Source organism: Fukomys damarensis, unplaced genomic scaffold (genome assembly GCF_012274545.1).
Source record: "Fukomys damarensis isolate Sample0158 unplaced genomic scaffold, DMR_v1.0_HiC HiC_scaffold_11, whole genome shotgun sequence".
Taxonomy (NCBI): Eukaryota; Metazoa; Chordata; class Mammalia; order Rodentia; family Bathyergidae; genus Fukomys; species Fukomys damarensis.
In genome coordinates this window covers 44,976,093-44,996,775 of record NW_022900923.1, presented here as the reverse complement: position 1 = coordinate 44,996,775, position 20,683 = coordinate 44,976,093, and the positions used below count along the sequence as shown (strand labels likewise).

The following is a 20,683-nucleotide window of genomic DNA, read 5'->3' as shown; positions in this document are numbered from 1 at the left end:
AAAAAAAAAAAAAAAAAAAAAAAATCACCGAATGACATTTTTTAATTTCCTAGCTGTTTGAGGCATTACAAGTTATGGTCAGTATAAGTTGAAAGTATTTCTGTTTTTAACAGCCTTAAAAATAGCACTTGTGAGCTTACGATACTTAATGTTTGGCAATCATGATACGAACTCTTGGGTGTGATACGAAAATCTCTTCGTACTGTCTGTCATCTGATTCTAGATAGTTTTTGTATCTTATTTCCCCAGAAAATAGGAAATTTAAAATTGTAAATTAAGAACACCTGGGTCCCAGCACTCAGGAGACTAAGACAGGAGAATTGCTGTGAGTTTGAGGGCAGCCTGAGCTACCTAGCAAGACCCTGTCTCAAAAAAAAAAAAAGAGAGTAGCATTGGGTGACATCAAAGTGAGCTTCGTGCATCGTGGTCCATGAAGCTTGCCTTACTTTGTCACTTCAGGAGCCAAATTTGCCATGTACTTGATTTTTGTATCTAGAAGTTTATTCATGCAGCAAATATTTATTGAGTAACTTATAACATGCCAGGCATCTTTTGCTAAGTCTCCACAACCTAAATTCCTGTCACTTTAAAATGGAGTATATATTACTTACAGTGGATTAATTTAACAAACGAAAAGTAGAGCATTGATACTTTTCTAAATTGGCCCCCTTCACACTAAATGTTTTGCTTACAGATTGTGAAATTTTGGGGGATCTTACTGTGTCTTTCCTAGGTTCATTCAGGTGGACAGTGATAGTCATATTACTTTCAAAGGTGACTTTTTAAATTAATCCTTTGCTGGTGGAAAACTGAAGATGCAGCATTAGTTTCGGGTCATTTAATAAACACTAATAACGAATCTTAACTTTCATTCTTAGCTGCTTGTAAGTCTCACAGATTTAAAGGTTATTTTTATGGGCTTATTAAACTCAAAATTAGTTATTAATGTGAGTAAATTCACATCTTGGGAATTTTGAAAAGTATGGCTTTAGTGCTTACAGCAGGACTGAAAAACACTTCGTTGTAAGTTTACATCAGAGTAGAATGAAACTCTTCTTCCTAGTCATGCAGTTTTTGTTTTTTGTTTTGGTACCGTGGATAGAACTCAGGACTTTGTGCTTGCAAGGCAGGCGGCAGAACCACTGAGTTAAATCCCTGGCCCCCTAGTTGTGCAGTTTTATCCTGTTATTTGAGAATGATTTTTTAACTAAAGTGAGGACAATTTACATTAGTGGCAGAATGAATAAAAATGTACTTCCTAAGCTGGCTGCCAACATTCTGGGAGGATGAGGCTGGAAGATCACAAGTTCCAGCTGCCCTGGGCTACTTAGCAAGACTGTCTCAAAAAATAAAATAAAAAACAGGCTGGGGATGTAGCTCACAGCAAAGGCCCAGGGTTCAAACACCAGTACTGCTTAAATAAAAAATGCTTTCCCGAACCAGCCGTCCTTTTCCTTACTCTTCAGATGAAAGATGAGTGGTGATGCTGTGAATAGGCACACCTGGGTGGAGTGACTGGCATCCCCAGGAGTAATGTGCTGGCTGTACAAAGACGTTATTACGTTACATACTTTGCTGGTGGTCCGTGGTTGATTTCTGTTGAAACTTGGCTGCTGGTCAGCTTGACCCAGATAAGAACTAATGTTGTCATGCTATTCCATGAAGTTCAAGTCCCAGCAAGATGGTAATGAGGAGTGAATTGAGATTATCTGCCTATCTACACCCCTAAGTGCCCATTCCTAACTTGCTTATCTAGCTTATTCCTTCTGTCTCATGTAGAAATTGAAACTTGGGTGTTGCAGTTGCCCCAGCTGAAAACAGTTTTGTATGTCTTTTTTAATAAAATCAGTAGAGAGTTTGTAAGATTAATAAGCAAGAATGACTTTTTTTTTAGTTTTGATAAATCAGGTGGCCTTCTTAAACTTAGGTATGTTAAGAATTATGTTCTTTCATGTGATGAGACATAATTATTTGTAGCACTTTAAAAAATATGTAATAGTTTACATGGTTAGCCCTCTAGGAATCTTGTTAAGGACGTTACAATACAATTCTTGAGCTGCTAACCATCAGCTCTTAATCAACTTTTGTCATCAGTGTTTAGTCTTACAACATTCTCATGTTTTGATAACCATAAAACTCAGTTTCAGAACTGAAAGCATGATCTGTACCCCAGCATTAAAAATGTCAGTATTATAATGTGATTATCTTTTATCATTTGTTGTACTTTGCAGTATTCAAAATTGTCTTCTTCGCACAAAAATGACTAATAACTTCCGAAAGATTAGATTCTTAAAGTCTTCTCATTTGCTTCCAAGTGAACTTATTTTAAGGAAGCTGATTTTTTAATCAGAGGCCTTAGAAGTATGATAAGCAACATAATTTTTAAGTCTAAAGTGACTTCATTTGAATAAGCTAGTTTATTAACTAAATGTTTTTTTTTATTAGGCGTTACACTATTTCAGCACGTTTTATTCAACACAAAAAGAATATAGAACTTCCTGGCTGTGAGAAGTGTTCTGTTTTTTTCTTTCCCCAAAATAAGCTAGCATTTTGTTTACAGTGCTTTGAATATTTTACTTGGATAAAACCATTACCTTGGTCTCAATTGTGTCTTGATTCCCATGCATTTAAAGAAGGTTGATAACCTCCCGTGGTATTTTAGAGTAGAAGAAACAAGGAGTAGGAAAATTAAGTAGCACTAAAAATAAAGGGATTTTCAAGTGATGCCTTTTTGTCACCCTAACCCTTTTCCTTCGTTTCTTGGCACAATGTAACAGGGCCTTAGTTGAGAAAGCTTGTTGCTAAAGAGGTGAATATAAGCATTTTGCTGTGAATGCCCTCTAATACTTTTGTTTGCAAAACAGCTAACCTGCATGTAGGAATTTCGGGATGGTGGAGGTAGGATTTACTTTATAGAGTACACAGGTTAACCCCAGAAAGGTTTAGAATTTCTACTAAGATTTCTTGAGTCTGACATTATAACTTTATAGTTAGCTACCACCCATAAGTAACTTAGAGCAGGGGTCCCCAGCCCCCCGGCCACCGACTGGTAGCAGCCCATGACCTGTTAGGAACTGGGTCTCACAGCAGGAGATGCAAGCAAAGCTTCCGCCCTAGTTACAGCCACTCCCCAGGGGTCGCCCCTGAGCTCCACTTCCTGTCAGGTCCTGTAGTATTAGATTCTCTTAGAACCATGAGCTGACTGTGAACTGCACACGTGAGGGACCTGGGTTACTTGTTCCTCTGAATCAACCCCAAAACCATCTCCATCCCCGCAATGGTGGAAAAATTGCCTACCTTGAAACTGGTGCCAAAAGTTTGGAGACCACCATAGGTAGGGCCCAGTTTTCTTGCTTGTCCAGTTCACACTGTTGCCATTCAGTGCTTAAGTTGTTTTCAGGAAACAGGAAAGATTTTTTTTTCATTTAAGAAATCCAAACAGCTTAAAATACAAAGGATGCTCCTTGAAAAGGATAGAGAATAATGATAGCCTTTTGTACCTGCATTAATGAAGCAGAAGCTGAGGTTCCTGAAACAAGACCACAAGCAAAAACTCAAATTTAGAGCTTTTGAACATAACTCAAGCAGTGTGGAAGAGCGGAACAACAAAGTTGTTTTTCTCAGCATGACGTTCTTGAGGAAGATGGACAGTGTTCTGAAAATGTTCCTTTGTTTACCGGTATTTTTTTCAAAGCTAATACACTGCTGCTACCTGGAAGATGTCTGATTTCACTTTGTATAACTCCTGGTTTTGCCATTCTCATTAAGCTGCATCGATTTTATTTATGAGGTGTGTGATTTTAAATAATTAAATGCTGTGTGGAGTGACTTGTTTTAAAGAAATAAATGAAGTGAAAACATTGTTTGAGCATCTTTTGGGATGAGGGCCGAGGGCCAGTGAGCAGCTACTAACTCATATGCGTGAGATCGGACCATAGCTTTGCCCGGTACCAAGTTCTTCCAAATCTCAGGAGGTAGGAGGCCGCCTCCCGAACTACACCAGACAAGGTGTTTCTCCTTTTCAACACTGGAGGGCGTTTGAAATTTCCCTGTACTGAATTTTTGTTCCAGCTCCTGAAAGCTAATTCAATATCCTTTGCTGATAAATGGTCAAAGTAGAAAGGATGAGGTTCCTCTTCATGTTTAATGCACCGATATGTGCGACCCTGTGTCTGTTTGAAAACAGCAACACTTTATGAAAGAATTTATTTCATCTTTGTCAGCATTTAAACCCTTACTTGAAACAACCCTGAATTGGCCGCGTTTTAGGCGAGTGACGGTGAGCCTGTAAGAGACATGAGTGCCAAGCTGCAACCCAAAATCCATGTATCGCATAGCGCCAGCACTGCAATCAAGCCTGCGTAGTAGGTTTTAGTTTAGGAAAAACTACCTAAATATCTTTTATCTTAACGCCTGTGCCATAGGGTCACCACCACTGGTTTACACAAGTGGATCTCAATATCGAAAGTTTATAAAATAAGGGAGTGGAGCCCTGATAATGCAGTCCAGTCAGTGTATGTGCCAGGGCAAATACTTCTCTGGGGTCAGCATAAATCCAACATGAGCCAAGCCTCATTTAAAAGGTGGTAATCAAGGGCCGGGGATTTGGCTCAATGGTTCTGCCACCTTGGAAGTACAAGGACCTGAGTTCGATCCCCAGTGCAGGAAAAAAAGAATATAAAACAAAAAAAGGTGGTTATGGGCTGGGGATGTGGCTCAGTGGTTCTGCTAACTGCCTCACAAGCGCAAGGTCCCCAACTTGATCAGAAAAAAAAAAAAAAAAAGGTTTGGGATGTAGCTCAGTGGCGCAGTGCTTGCCTGGCAAGCACAAAGTCCTGAGTTCAATCCCCGGTACTGATAACAATTTTTAAAAATTAGGTAATGGCCTCAGCTGTGGATAGTAGTTTGAACAGTTAACTATGCTCATAAAACGGCGCTTCTCAAAGTTGGTCATCATCTTGGGGAACTTGTCAGAAATGAAAATTCACAGAAATTGATAAGGCCCAATGATTGGCTTTTAATCACTGATCAACTTCCGATGGCTTATCTCAGTCCTGTGTCCTTGACCTACATCAATTTCATCCCTGACCCAAAGACAGTGAAGTTACAGATAATGAATCCAGAGAAGATGGAATATAAACGGTAATTCAGAAACCTCAGCAGGCAGAGATTTCTCATAAATATAAAGTCCTGCTCTTTAGTTTAAAAAGTCTGTTACATAAGTGCAAAATGGGACCCTGGTTTTACATTGATTCGATGGGATGTAGGAGGAGATACCTGGTTACGATTCTGATGACAACGGAGTGGGAGGCCATGAAGAAACACCTGCATCTTAATAGTTGCAATCAGAACAGGGGAAGCAGCACTGTTAAGGTTGGTAATGTTGGGTTGGGAGCTGGAGGAACACATGGTGAGAAATGAACTTTCGACAGCTGTTATGAGTGAAGTCAGAAGAAACTAGAGAAAAGGTACCTTAAACTGACATAATAGTAACTTCAAAGTTAGGGAGATAAGCGAAATGAGTGAGATTTATTTTCTGAGGCTCTACAGAGAAAAGAAAACCCAGTAAATATCTCAAAGTAAAACTACCTTAAAAACGTAACTGCAAAAGGATGGATGCTTTGATAATCTTGCTTAAACCTGGATTGTGATGTAGTCATTGTGAAAGACAGCACTAGAATTCATTAGGTCTCTGCCATCTTGAAAAATCGTTTAAACACTAGTGTTATGAGGTGGTAATTACAAAAAGCTGCCCTCCTCCTCTTCCGCTGCTAGCTATGAAATGGCAAGGACAAAGAAGAAAAGTCACGTTTTCCCACTCCTGTTTGCCACCCTTTAGAGTTTGGAAAGGAGTGGCTTGCGCTCTTAGTTACATGGTGAAGGCCACAAAACAAAAGTTCCGTTTTTGTCATACGCTCACTGGACGGGTCAAGATCCATGTTATATCTCTAAGTCCACAGTGAGGCAGTAAGGGATAGAAAAACAGGCATCGCAATGTATTTTCTATTTTAAACTTTTGTTCTGGCTTGAGTTTTCTTTGTCTCTTGTGTTTATAGATTTTGAAGTATTTATCAAATGAAAGCAAGTGCCAGGCTATCACAAACATTTCTACGAGATCCCTAAAACTCGTGATTCTCCAGTGTGTGAATATGAAGAAACCAAGAATTCATAAGAAATGTGCTCTTTAGAGAATCACTAGCGCGCTCTGCTTCAGTGGTTATCCCTCCTAACTGCTCTACTTTCCTGACCTAAAAATTCATTCTTTACACCAGGAGGAGTTTTTTGGTTTATTCCCATGACATCTGTATTCAGTTGCAGGACTTAGTGAATTTTAACAATCTTACAATGTCACAAAGGTTTTACATTGACTTGTCCATGTTCTAAATGGTGAAAACTCTTGCATAATTGCTGAGGGCTAAAAGCTGCTACTTTTGGAGTGGCAGCTCTCTCAGAAGTCAGTTTTGAAGTCCGTGCTGAAGATGATGTACAGACAAAATCATCTCTGATAACCCTGTCTTCTAGAGTACCCACATAAACCACACCTCAATCCGATACAGCTCCTCCCACTCCCAATGTTCATGCCTGAGGCGCAGCCTGGGGCCCCAACTTGGTTTCTCAAAGGAATTTTATTAGCTCTCATAACTGGAATTCCTTTAAAAATTCAAAGGTTTTCAACATGACTAACCACAGATTGAAATGAAAGCTTTAAAGACAAATAGAATACATCATCATCACTGCCACCAGTCACCATTACAGAAATTCCAGAATACTGGAGACAAAGATCCCTGAAATTTACTATCAGAGATGCTTTAGATTTTTGAACAGCAGCACTGAAAACCAGCATGCATTAACCTAAAACTATACTTGGCCATATTGTCAACTGCATTGGTAGAGTAGTTATTTTCATATATACAAGATCTTATGCATTCTTTCTCAGGAAACTACTGGAGAATGTTCTACTGAAAGAAGAGAGTTAACCCCAGAAGGAGGACTGCATAAGCTCCAATAATCCAACAAGAGAGAGGTGAAAGGATTTTTCCCATAGGAAGATGAAGAGATAGCAAAGTGGAAACAGTTGAACAGCCAAGAAGTCACCCTATCCAAATGGAAGCAGGTCAGATGCCCTTGGACTTTGCTTTCCAGGGTCAAGTGGATAGAATCTTAATGCATTTGAATGCATTAAGGGGAGATTTATGTAGTGGGTGGGGTGGGAGTGAAAAGATCTGTAGAAGAGAAAGACTGACACATCCCATAATTCTACAGCCAGGAACATGTAATCGTGAAAGGATACACCGCATACCCTCTCTTATGATGTAAAAAAGTGTGAGGATGACAGGATGGATGTAGTTGTCATGGCGACCGAGTAGTATGAGAAAGGGAGCAATGTCGTCATTTCCCACGGTAGAAAGGAGAGAACAGAGCCACAGCATGTACGACACAAATACCAAAAGAATTCGGAGAGCCGGACATTGTTTGGGAGTTTTCAGGTCTTAGTGTTTGTAACAAGCCTTTAGAACTACAGCATCTGGCTGTGTGTATCAGAACAACTTGTGAAATTAAGCAAATTTTAAAGTGCAATGGATTCACTATACACAAGTCAAGAAATGGGACTGTGAAGGAGCCAACAGACATAGAACATAGAGCTGTAGGATCACGGGGGAAAGGGTTACGATTTAAACTACCAGTAACTCACGCTTGTTGAGTTTTTCCCATGCGCCAGACACCTCTAAGTGCTGTCCGTGTGCTAATTTACTGTTAGGGGTATCATCAACCCAATTCTATGAGTAGGCACCTGCGGCCTACCAAGGTTAAATAAGTCACCAAAGGCCACGCTGCCCAGAAGTGGAAAAGCAGGGCTGCATCCTGGCAGTGTGCCACCGATGGCCCACCCAACAGCACAGCACACTGCAGCCCTGATAGGAGTGGTTTCCGTAGAGGAGACCCTGAGCGCACATCCTGGTGCATGATGGGATTTCACAGGCAGAAGCAGCAGGGAAGGCTGGTGTAAAGGAAGGTCGGTTTGTAAATTTGCTGATGGGAATGGGGAGATCCTCCTGCTTACCTGAGACTTTTCTTCTAAATTTTAAAAACTTTGCGGCAAAATTGCCATCGACAAATGAAGATAAAAAGCAGGTGGAAAGCTTGAGAGGAGTAAGAAAACGTGGGCTCAGAAATGGGGAATTCAGTTTTCTAGGGGAATGCAATTGCTGGGCAGCACAGAGTACTGCTGTGGTGGTCCCTGGGGACTCGAATGGTGCCGGTCTCCCACTGGTGACCAGTGCAGAGGAAATGCACGAATACCGAGCCAGGCCAAGTGCACAGTGCTCACATGCACAGCACATGCTGCAGCTGGCATCTCTGGGAACCAGGTAGCAGATTGGGCACAATCTAATCAGCTGCCTTTTATTGTTTCTTTCTCTGTTTTCTTTTTCCCCTACGGGAGATTAAACTGAGGGCCTTCTCACTGAGCTACATCCCCAGCCCTTTTTAATTTTTTATTTTGAGACAGGGTCTCAGTCAGACTGAACTCAAATTTGCAATCCTCCTGCCTCAGCCTCCCAGAGCGCCAGGATAACCACCGCACCTGGATTCAGTCTACCTCTCTCTTAGCTGCTGCCATGTGTGTGTGTGTTCTGTAGCCTGGCCTGCTGCTCAGGGCAAGTCTTTATTTTGCAGATAGGTAAGTTAATTAGATATCTCCTCCTAGGCAGTTAAGGCAGTGCAGCCCTCATGGAGCCAGCACAGCAAGCAGCCAACATGGAGGACAATCAAGACACACTCACTGAAGTCAAGAATTGTAAAAGGAGAGAAACTGCTATATCCTTGTGCTTCCCCTGGGGATTAAATAGCAATGATTGATATTCTAAATAGGTATCAGTCACCTTTGGGGGGCCAAGATCTTAGCCCAGCCTTTCCTGGAAATATCCCTGAGCCCCACCCTTACTGGAATTCCTTGCATGCTTGCTAAGTGACTTGCTCCCCTGTTTGGCCCCCCACTTAATCACTATTACCTGGGTGACTGTACTTGTAATCTTATTGGTTGGTTATGGTTTTGCCACCTTATGCCCACCTTGTAATTTTCCATTGGGTCTTACAGCTTTGTCCACTTTGTACCTGTCTCACCGCATGGCTTTGCTGTATAAAACACCTTTCAGAAGTGGGGTGGGTGGGCAGCCCACTTTCCAGTCCCCTTTCTGTCTCTCTTAGACAGAAGCTTTCTTTCCCTCAATAAATTTTAAATACTCTTAACCTTCATTGTTCCTAGAATTCATTCTTTGATTTTAGAGAACAGAAATTCGCATTTCAGATAGCAGGTTTGGGAGTTACATCTCTTCCCCCTATATCAGTTATAGCAAATAAAAAATATTAATAAATGTATACTAGAAGATTATTTTATGCAAGTTCTATGAAGGGTGTTCCAAGAGGTAACAAATTTCAGAAGCAAAATAACTTACTACATTGGCAGTTTCAGCAGGTGACTCTGCAGGGCTGTTAGGAGCTTGGGGGGTGATCTAATGTTACTTGGTAAAGGTCAGTGGATTCCCACCGTTGCAATACAGTTCTTTGTAAACATATTTCTTATTTATTAAGCAGTGTTGGGATGTCTGTAATAATGAGTAAAGAACATAGTGTTAGAAGCATTGTAAGAAAAATAAATTCAGTCAGCCTATTACTGCATAGGTGTAAATCATGACAACGGAAAGTGTCATCAACGAGAGACTTTCAGGGCTATCTGGAGAGTCGCTGCTACTGCTGGGATCTGGGAGCTGCTGAGATCTGGGAGCTGTGAGTGTGTGCTAACAGCGGATTCGCGTGTTGGGATGTTGGTCTGCAGGTGTCCACGTTAGGCGGCGGTGGGCCTTTAAGAGGCGGGGCCTAGGGCCTCACCTACACTTCCCCGTGCTCTGTGCTTCCTTGAGCTCTTTGCTTCCGGTCTGGCAAAGTGATCTTTTCCTCCCCTGTGCTTCCATCCCCTACGAGGTCCTCACCAGAGTGCGAGTGATACGGCTTGGACTTCCCACTCTTTACATGTGCCAGCTTCAGGTATTTCGCTGTAGCAATGGAAAACTGATGCACGCATTGTCATAGCATCATCAGGTCAGAAACCTGTGAAAACGATCCTGATGCCCATTACTTCTAAGCATACTGTCAAAGGATGACATTTAGAGGGAAAACCAGGCAAAAATGTAGAAATAAATGGCATATCGACACCATCTCAAAAATGGGTTTTTATAAAGCAAGTCTCTTTAATAAAGGACTTCATTTGTCAAAAAGTTTACCATCAGTTTTGGCATTAATGTATAGTTATTAAAAGTTATGTACAGAAACTTTTGATTCCCTTCATGAATTCAAAATTTAGAGAGAGAAAGAGGACAGTTACATGCTAGTGTGTAAAGTCTAGAGATGGGCACTTGCCATACTAATCCAAAAGAAAGTGGTACTGGAGCAGAACCCAGAAAGGGGGTTAAGACAACACCAGGAGAGCAGGTGGGAAGGGACCCGAGCCATGGCACGAGGGCAGAGGCTCAGCAGGATGGAAGCCCTGCAGTGCCAGGCTGCTGTGGCTGTAAAGACTGAGTGCAGAAGTGATGGCAGAAGCACCTACAGCTGGCTCGTGAAGGTCTGTGTCAGGTGGGGACCCCGAACTTCACCCAGCAGAGCATCCGGGAAGAGCAGTGGTAACTCAGATGTGCATCTACAAGGTAGAAGGCTGTAAGTAATTGCTGCGGTCTGTTCCATCTCCAGTCGTCCGTGATCCTACAGATAGTGAAGTCCTGAGCCAGAGGAGAGAGGGTGAAGAATGGGAATCAGTCTGAGGGCCACCTCTCAGGAGGCAGTCGAGGGGGGCTGTGAAGTACTGGGCCGTGGTGGACAGGAGTGTTGATGCAGTCAATTGGGTGGGGAAGGGCCAAGGACAGGTGGGAGGAGTGTGGACACGGGCAGTGCCAGTTCGCTTCTACACGGGGACTGGTGTTCCATACAGAACATGCTGTGCTGCTGCTGCTGCTGCTGCTGCTGCTGCTGCTGCTGCTGCTGCTCATGCTGATCTCAGCCTTCAGATTTCCATTTGCACTGGAAAGCAAAGGGTGGCCGAATCCTCCAAATTTCCATGGTGGGTTGTGGGAGATCAAGCCTGGCTGGGCCAGGTGCACTGCATTCCTGCCTCCTGAGCTAACTCGGAGACCTTGCTAGATGCTGGGTCCAACAGGCTGCACCTCCTCCCCAGTCCATAAGTCCTTTGCCCTGCCCAAGAAAAATCACTCCACTGTACCTCCAGTAAGATATCTCCAAATGTTAAATGCTCCTCCCCCATGGTTGTCCCTACACAAGCCTGTGCATTTCCTGAATAAAGCGGAAGTGTTCCAGAAACCTCCCCAGAGTCTGCCTGGTGATTCAGTGCCTTGCTGTCCCGGTCCAAGCTCCCGAACCTTGTTCTGTGAGCCGGCTAGCAGAGCACAACAGTAGGTGGACCAAAAGACACTGCTTCCAAAAAGAAAAGGGGAAAAAATCTACTCCCAGAAACGACTTCATGGCTTAGTAATGTCAGAAGTCCTTCGTCCAAATCTACTCCATTCCACTCTTAGTTCCCATTTCACTATTTTAGGGTTAGCACTAAAATTACTTCAGTGATTATCTGGTAATCTACTGAATGTCTTAATCTTGCCTATCAAGCCAGTGATTTATGGCTAAATTGTAATTACCCTCACCTGAATCCTTTCCTAGCTGTGTTCTCTCTAAAGCAAGCTCTTGGCTCCCCAGTCCCTACTTGGATCAAACCTTCCTGACCCCAGTATTTTAGGGGTCATAGGTAGAGCCCTGCCCCATTATAAACACAGGGACTCTGACTATACCCTAAGGATAGTGATAGCCTATGTTCAGAATAACCTAATATTTCCTTGGGCGAGGAAAAGGAGACACTGATGGGACTATAATGTGAGTGTCACGACTGACTTAAGGGGACAGAGTCCAACTTTAGAAGGAGTCCAAAGAGAAAATATTGATCAGTGGTCATCTGTGGCTCATCTTGGGTTTAAAGTGGCAGAGGGAGGGGCATTCAGGGCGAGGAAATGAGTGTCTCACTGGAGAGGTCAGACAAGGAAGGAATAGTAAAGCAGCAGACGACTGCATCATGACGGCTTCCAGGGATGGTCAGGAGGTACGGAAAGCGACGAGTCACCACATGCGCCGAGGTGTCCATAGATTTCAGTGGAGTCACTGGGCAAGAATCTGTACACCGAGACACACTGCCCCCCAGCGGTGAGCTTTCTGCCAGGTATTTCTGACTTAGGAAGTCCTCCCTTTTCGTCTAGCCCAGGCCACCTTACCACTTCTCCTGAAAGCTTAGAGACCTTATATTTTTTCAAGCAAAAAGAAAGCAAAGCAAAACCAAGATCAGTTCCACGGAGAGCATTTCAGGTCATGGAGAATAGGAAACACCAAAACTGGGACACTGCCTTACTCAGCTAGGAAGCATTTGTGCTTTGAAGGCTGGAGGGGGTCAAGGCTGGTACCTTCAGCCGTTAATGGTAATGTTTTTTTATCGAACTGAGTGTTAGGTACAGTGGCATCTGAAATATTTCATAATTTTCAGGAAGAAATGTCTGAAAGGAAAAAGACAAGAAAGGTTATTTTATCTATATCCCTGCTTCTATTTGGGAAAAGTAGAGGCCTCTCCTGTTAGCTTCAATGTACTATAAAGAAAAACTGCTCACAGACAAGACTTGGCCTACTTTCTTCTTTGAGGTTAATGCTCACAGATCAATTGTTTGTTTGTTTGTTTGTTTTTCAAAACAGATGTTCAAGCACCATCTAGGAAGCTGAACTGACTTCAGTGATTCCATCCGTGGGTGTCACTAGTTGCATCGGACTGATTCCAAGATGCCCCTCCTGTTTTGTTGGTATCCTAGCATCACCCGTTCTCGAGTGACATGTCAGGAGGAGAGCTCATAGCCCTGAAGTGTTCAGGCGACTCTGCTGCTGCTGGAGTCCCGGGTCACCCGGGCTTGCTCCGACTTCCTGTTAGTCCTGCCCTGCCTGTTCTTCACTGTGAGCCTAGGATGATTGCCCTGCTCGTTTCCTACCCAACTGTCACTGCAGAAAGAGAAAAGATAAAAGCCACGAGTCACCTTGTTAGAAAATATATGGATAGCTAAAGCCAGAGATGAAATAGAGCAGGATAGATCTGACGGTTAGGACTGGACCTGCAAATAATCTGTGTGCTTCACGTTTCCCGGTTGGGATCTCCTCCAACCTCGAGGCAGACTGGTGCCGTGCGGATGTGCGGCAGCATGGGGTATCCTGCTCGGACTGAAACCCTTGGGCGGCCCTTTCCCAGCTGCTCGACCTCAGTCAAGTTATTTAACCTCCTTGTGAAATTTAGACAGTAAACGTAGCTACCTTTTGAAGTTAAAGCAAAAATTAAGTGAAACGATGCATGAAAATGCTTAGCATTTTCCTCGCACATAGGAAGAATTTAGGCAGTTACGGCGCGCATTCATTTTTAATTTTTCTTCCTGCTCTTTTACCTTTAATAAGAAAAATACTTTAAAAAGTTGATAGGTTTTTGAGACAGACTGTTTCCTGGATAAATCCAGCTTCCAGGCAAAAAATATATCTGGTAAGAGTGGCTTCAATACCTGAAGAAGACTTCCTGAAAGCAGTGAACTCGTCCACCTCTCTACCTTCTACAGGTGCCAAAACCTGCCCATGAAAGAAGACAGGGGCTGCTAAACTGGTAGGTAGCTTAGCTTGTTTTTCTTTGCTATTCATCACCGCCTGGTAGGTAGCTTAGCTTGTTTTTCTTTGCTATTCATCACCGCCTTCTTGGGCAGCTGAAGACCCACACAGTGGAGCTCAGGCTCCCTCCTTCCAAGCTAACCAGTCATTTTTTCATCAGGACAAGGCCCTCTTCGGGGAGAAAATGGTGTCATTTCCTGCGGAAATAAACGAGGCCGCCACGATTGTTGGCGGACACTAGGCTGTGGTGAGTGGCTCCCCTACAGCATCCCTGCGATGGAGGCACCCTCCGCGGTGGGATGTGTGAGGCGCTGCAGTTACGGGAACACTTGGGGTGAAAGTGGTTCTGAGCAGCCAGAAAGGCTGGCAGAAAAACTGGCCACAGAGGACTTCAGCCTGGAGGAGTCAAGAAAACACTGAGCTGGAAGTAGAAGAAGCCTGTTCTAGACGGGAACCCCAGCTGTAAACGTTTGTCCCGGGTCAAGTGCCCTGCTCAGATGAACTGCCTTCTCCTCAAACTGGCTCCAGCTCTTTTGCCTTCCCGGTTATTCATTTATTTTTTAGGGCTCTTTATTGGCTCCGAATGGAGGAAGGGGGCAGGCAGGAGATGACTGGCTGTGTGAGAGCAGCGCCCCGCTCTTCCCCCTCCCACACCCCAGAGGAACAGCTGGAATGAGAGGTGGGCGGGGTGGCCGATTGGCTGGAGTCAGTGCGGGTGTGGTGAGGCAGCACGCGGAGGCCTTCACCTGTCCAGGTAAGTCAGGAGGAGGTCGGAAGGAAAAGGAAAGGTGGAGGCTGGAGGCAGTCTCTGCCTCCATCTCTGCCCTTTGAAATAAAAGGGCCCTAACCAGTGAAGGTGAGTTCCTCGGTAATCCTCTGTTACTATTCTATAGCAAGAGAAAGGACTTAAGGGGAGTCCTAGCTACAGGGTTTGGGGGAGAAGGGGGTGGGTGTCCCTCAACCTTCCAGCTAGGCGCTTGCTTTCCTGTTACTCAGCTCTCTGCACCTAGCCTGGGACCAGTGGGGCACGGCAGCTTTCTGAGATTGGGGACCAGGCTGGGACCCTCTCATTCACTTACATGGGCTGGGTAAGCATACTGTACAAACAAGGGAAGAAAATAGGTTTGTTTTTGGAAAGTTCCATCTCTGAGCAGTTGAGATTGAGTTGTGGATTGGAAGAGAGAAGCACTGGGGTATAAATTGTCAAAGGGAGGAACCCCTCCGGGAGTGAGGTGCCTTGGTTTTCCATTATTTTTGTAACAGGAAATTCTCCGGGACTTCATCGACCCGTGTCTGTCTCTTCTAGTCAGGGGGTGCCGTGTGGGTGGAACTGATGGCAGGGTTCACAGTGGAGCTGTCTGTGGCCAGGGATGCGAGCTATGAGCTGCAGTGGGTTGTTTGTAAAGCCCTCTGAGGACGGGGCGTGTTGGGAAACTCCCGGCTCATGATACCAGCTCATCTTTTGAAAAAACAAAAACCAAAAACCACAGATAATCTAACTACAAAGTCGAGTTTATTTGGGTTCAACTCATTTTGCCTGCTAGTGGATCAGGGGAAACAGAGAGCTCCGTGCCTGTGCGGGGCCTCACCCACATTACACGTCTGCTCTGGAGCGAGCGCCAGGGTGGGGGCAGGGCTCTGCCTGGGTGGCCTGGCGCAGAGCAGAGGAGCACCGGACTGGGGACGGGTTTTGCGCTGTGGGTCTCGGGATGTCCCAGTGGCAGTCAGTGTGTGTGACAGGCGTGACCGTGCCAGGAAGCTGGATGGAGACATTTGAGTCGAGTAGCGCGGCAGCCCTGTTGTCCGTCTTGCGGGTGAACGCTCACCCGTAGCTCCTCTTTTCCCCTTGGTGTCGAGAAGAGGGAAGTTGGAATACTTCGGGGCCAGGCTCTCGGGGCCTGGCATTCCTGGCCTGAAAGGACACTCAAGTGTTCTGTTCCAGAAAGTGGCGCTGTAGCCTCCCCCGCACTAAAGAACCAACCGGAGGGCTGCCAGAGCTGCAGACCTGTCCGCAGCGAACATCACCTGCAGCACCTTTCCAGGGCCCTTCCGTGAGGAGGGCGTTTCCACCCAGCCCTCCCTCAAACTGCTGGTGAAAGAGACGCTGAGATACAGCCTGAACACACAGGGAATCCTGCCAAGCGCTCACAAAGAAAGATGTGCGTGCTTCTGTCTCGCTGGCACTTGACTGAGTACGGTTTCCAACCCGGCACATTTCTGAGGAGCCTGCAAAAAGCAGGGGCCCAGGTCTGAGCAGAAGGGAAGCCTCTCTGATGCTGACAGCAGGGGCTGAGCTCTTGATGGGCCGGGCACAGGCTCCTGGAAGGAGGTGACCAGGTGAGCCGCAGCCTGGCAAGAAGAACTCAGGATGGGGCAGGAGCCCTTTCCTTCCTCACCTCACGCACTTCAGAGGCCGGGACTCCATCCGCAAAGTATTCACCCTCTTCTGGAGGCCTGGTACTTTCAGCAGCATGGTTAATATTCAATGTGTCTTTGGATGGGTGGCCCTGATTATAGGCTGTGCATACTTCTTAATCCTTTCTCTCCTTCTTATAAGTCTCCAAAAGAGGGCAAGGGTGAAAAGATACCAGACTCTCACCTTGACTGTTTTGCTGGTTTCTCATGTTTCTTATCAGACAGAATAGAAATACTTCTAGTTTCGATGGCTGCCCTGATACAGCCCCCAAGTTTCAAGGTTGTAAAACTGGTAGAAGGAAATAAATACAACATTTAGGTTGGGCCAAGCTGAAGGTGGGAAGAAAAAAATATGTTTTACTGTCCCAACTCTTTGGATTAGAAAACTGGGTGTAGCTTCGGGGCAGGTTCGTCTCTCAGAGACTGTGCGGCGCCAGGTGACCCGATCCTCAGTGGCTTTGGGGCCATTTCTTTACCCTGGAAGCATGTACCTGGTCGTGGGTCAATAAACCGCCTGGAGTACACTGCTCAGGGTTTAAGGACAAGCACAGTCAGAGGTATGAAGTGGAGATCCAAGGGTGACCCTGAGGACTTTTGTAATTAGGGTGAGCAGTGACCCTTCCTTCAGTGCGTGCTGCCTGGCACTTTGGTGGCCCCTGAAGTGGCCCCTGTGGGGCCAGGTGCATGGGCTGCCCTGTGCTTGCAGGCATGCGTCATTCTCGACATCCCCAGAAAGGGGCGTTGGAAGGAGCCCCCGCTTGCTCTTCTGTACAGTGAAGGAAAGAAATGTGACTGTTTGCCTGCCGCCCTGTAAATCTGAAGAAGTGATAAGATATCTGAGAGCCCTTTGTAAGTCACCGCTTGCTGTGTCCTTATGCTGTTTCATACCCCTAGTCCTGTTAGGTGCCTGTAAATATTAATTTAACTGGAAATATTGCCCAGATTCTACTCAGCCAGGTATTCTCAGGAAATGAAATATTTGAGAAAAAGCTTACATGCATGGGTCAGAAGCCAAGAAGAAGCCTTCCAACAGCACAGCCCAGTAGACACCAGAGCAATGAGGTGTTTGGCCAGCACAGCATTTTCTGAGGGCCTCGTGTGCCTCGTCTTGTGAGAACTAGATGACGTGGCTGCCATGGCCTCAGATGTACAGAATGTGAGGAATGGGCTGGAGCTCTGAGCCTGGACAGTCACTTGGCGGGCGTAGCTGAGATGAGCAGACTTTTCCCACTCGCTCTGTTCCCCGCGCTCCTATTTCTTCAATGTTCTAGATAAGGAGGAGCTGAGCTCACGAGGAAGGCCCCAGCTCTCCACCAATGTGCTCCTTGGCATCTCTGCCTCTCTGCTTCCCTCCACATCTGTGGAGAGCTGCTGGGCCCTTACAGAACCATGCATGTCTGACTCATTTGGGGCCTTGTCTTTCCCGGGTTCCCTGCTCTTCCCTCTCGGCCCCATTTAAGGGGCTCCCCCTGAGTGGAAAGGGAGCTCCGTGAGGCCTTGCACCTGCCAGCTTATAGGGTTGGGAGGCCAACTCTTCCAAGCCAGCCCCAACCTGATGTTGGCATGGAAGCACTTGGCAGGGGCCGAGGGGACACCTGCCACTGTACCGGAACCCAAATAGGCAGGTCCCAGACATTTTACCTTACACTGGGAGAGCAGAGGAGATAGTTAGAATATAGCATGGTGTTATGGGCAAAATACAGATTCAGAATCAGACAGACGTTATTCTAGCTCTCCCCAACCTTCTGTTGTACCTTGAAGCTGTCTTTGGGATATAATTTCTTCAGAATTTCATTTTACATACAAGAGAACCCATGGCCTGCTCAGCTGTGGCAGAGTCTTTCCCACAGAGAGGCACATGCAAATCCGTGGGCCTTCCAGTGGGAAAGCACCCGCAGCTTCCTCTGATAACTGCTACTGTCATAAAGAATTTGCATTTTTCCCCCTAAGGATTTGGAATTGGGAGGAAGCTGCATAGGACATTTCTCTTGTTCGTCTGACACAGGTTAGGGAGCTTTGCTGGGAACACAGGCACCAGCAGAAAGTCACACCCAGGAAGGAGGGAGATCAGTTCCTGTCACCTCTGCAGGGCTGACGCTGGCCAGCGTAGGGGCGGTCGCGATGGTGTTGAAGATGCAGAGGTAGCAGCTGATGGTGGCTGACCGCGAACCTCGCAAGTGTCTGACTTGAAATGTCCTTACATCATCGTCTCACTGTGCGATTTGAGGGTGGGGCCCTGTCCTCTCGAGCCTCTGGTCTCTCATCTAACCAGCACCCTACTTTTCTAAATCCTTATTCCCCTTGCTTTAGAGAGTTAGTTTGGTCCTAGACTGATCTTATCTTTTTCTTATTACAAGAACAATTTTAGATATCTGTTACGTGTTTGAGTGTTCACTACCAACTGGACTATGCTAAGTGTTTTTTCATTTAATCCTTACATTAACCCCATGCAATGAGGAAAAGCAGGCTTGGTTCAAAGCAAATAACTAGACTGCTCAGCCTTTCGAGCCTCAACCCAAATACCTGCAGACCCGGTGCTCTCAATCCCCGTAATATCTATTGTTTACACTAAGAAAAGTGCAGGCTAAGCTTTCTGGCTTCCAGAAAAGAGTAACTAAGAAAAGTGATGGGAATTCCCCCCACCTGGACAGCCTCTGTGACACCTGAGATTCTGCCTTCCGCGGGTGTCTGAGGCAGCTGGGGGTGGCGCTCAGGTCCCGGCTGGTCACGGTCCCCTCCAGCTCTCTGCTTGCTTGGTGTCTTTGCCACCGCACTGCCCCAGGCCTGGGCAGAGCCATGCAGAAGCCGGCCTCACACGTGGCTTTGATTCTTCTCTTTTCAGGCCCGGCTTGGGACACTGTCCGCTTCCCTTCGCTTCCCCTCTGGGAGCCCCTTTCGCCACCCCTGCACCTTGCTTCGGGTGATGCCTGAGAGGGAGCTGTGGCCAGAAGGGCCTGGCTCGGCACCAGGGACCCACCTCAGCAGCCGCGACAGCATGATGAGCGCCACCTCCACCCACTCTGAATCTGTACGTACTCTCCTCCTGCAGCCTGGCCACGCCTGCTCTGCTCCCAGCCCTGGTCTCTGCAGCTTCTCTTTCATCTTCCTCTCCCGTCAGTGAATCACAGCGTTAGTGGATACCGTCCGCCTCTGAGTCACCCCTGGTTCCACAGAGAACGGGCGGGACAGTCTCGGAGAGGAAAGCACTAGGACCAGTAAGGCTTTTCCCTCCAATGTGCGCTGGGTTGAGGGGTTGAGGTGAGGAGAAAGAGCAGGCCTGAGATTTGAGGTTGGGTGGAAACTAGAACACTGTTGGAGCGCATGGACTCTCGTTCTCTGCAGTGGGCAGCTTGACTTGGTCTTTTCCAAAGATCAAAGCAAGTAAAGTCATTAGAAGCCTAAGTTCTAGAGCCACACAGATCTGGGTATTCTATTATGAGCCATATGACCTTTGGCAGATTACGGAATCTAAGACTCCTAGCATTTAAAATGTGGGTGGTAAGCCGGGCACGGTGGCACACACCTGTAATCCTAGCACTTGGGAGGCTGAGGCAGGAGGATTGCCACGAGTTCAAGACCAGCCTGGGCAGTATAGTGAGTTCCAGGTCAGTCTCAACTACGTAGTGAGACCCTGTCTCAAACAACCAAAATAAATAAATAAAAAATAAATAAAATAGGGGTGGCACTCACACCCAACACATAGATTCTCATGGGAAAATGCACACAGATACAAAGCATTGAGCACTTCCCTCTCTGTGGAAAAGAAACAGCCTGTCTCTGAGCAGAGTCTGAGAAACTCAAAGTCAACGTGTTCATTTGCGAATGGGATGTAATAAACTATTTTTTCTGGGAATGAATTTAAACCTTGGTTACTGCTAAGACTGGTGTGAAGGACTAAACCTGCCCTACATCCAAAAGCAAACATTTCTTCCTTGTTCATCCTTGTCACATACATGATAACCTTAGAGAACGTAACCTTTATCTCTTTGTGTTCTATAAAGATATTTGTAGATTCATGAGGTCTCTACTGAATGTCACAGAGGTTTAATATAGTTCATGGATTTTGATGCATAAAAATGGAGGCAAAAAGCAACACACACACACACACACACACACACACAGTCAAAATGCAGACAGTGTGTGCAGAATTTCCTTTTGGCCTTACGGGATGGGAACACAGAGGCAGCCTCATGTTTCTGACAAGCTGAGGCCAGTATGAACAGTCTCATTCCATGAATGCAGAATGGGGCAGAGATTAGAGGCTTTCAAGGTGAATGATCAGCAGAGGGGAAATTAGAGTAAGTTCGTCTGGTCCAGGCTGTTTCAACAGGATGAGGACAATCAAGATTTTCATTCCAGGAACTCCCAGGGCGTCTGTGGGGCTTCCCATGACACAGAGGCCTCACAGAAGCCATGTAACTTTTTAAGGGCAGCTGGAAAAGTGATATTTAACACCCCCCCAGGTATTATTAGGGTCATCTCAAAATTTTCCCTGGCCACCCGAATGGATCTGGAGAATATATATATATAT

General features: G+C 45.8%; 1 protein-coding gene across 6 annotated transcripts in view; it reads left to right on the top strand.

Annotated features, from left to right (window-relative positions):
* CUNH1orf116 (chromosome unknown C1orf116 homolog) overlaps positions 1-20,683 on the top strand; it is a 29,879-nt gene that overhangs the window by 3,490 nt on the left and 5,706 nt on the right. The window contains exons 2-4 of one of the 6 annotated variants that reach the window (XM_010613141.3): positions 6,938-7,114; positions 12,796-13,735; positions 18,995-19,180. In XM_010613141.3, the coding sequence (XP_010611443.1) occupies positions 19,076-19,180 (105 nt within the window). In that variant the 5' untranslated portion in view covers positions 6,938-7,114; positions 12,796-13,735; positions 18,995-19,075. The other 5 variants (XM_010613139.1, XM_010613144.2, XM_010613143.1 and 2 more) reach the window with 5 other exon arrangements.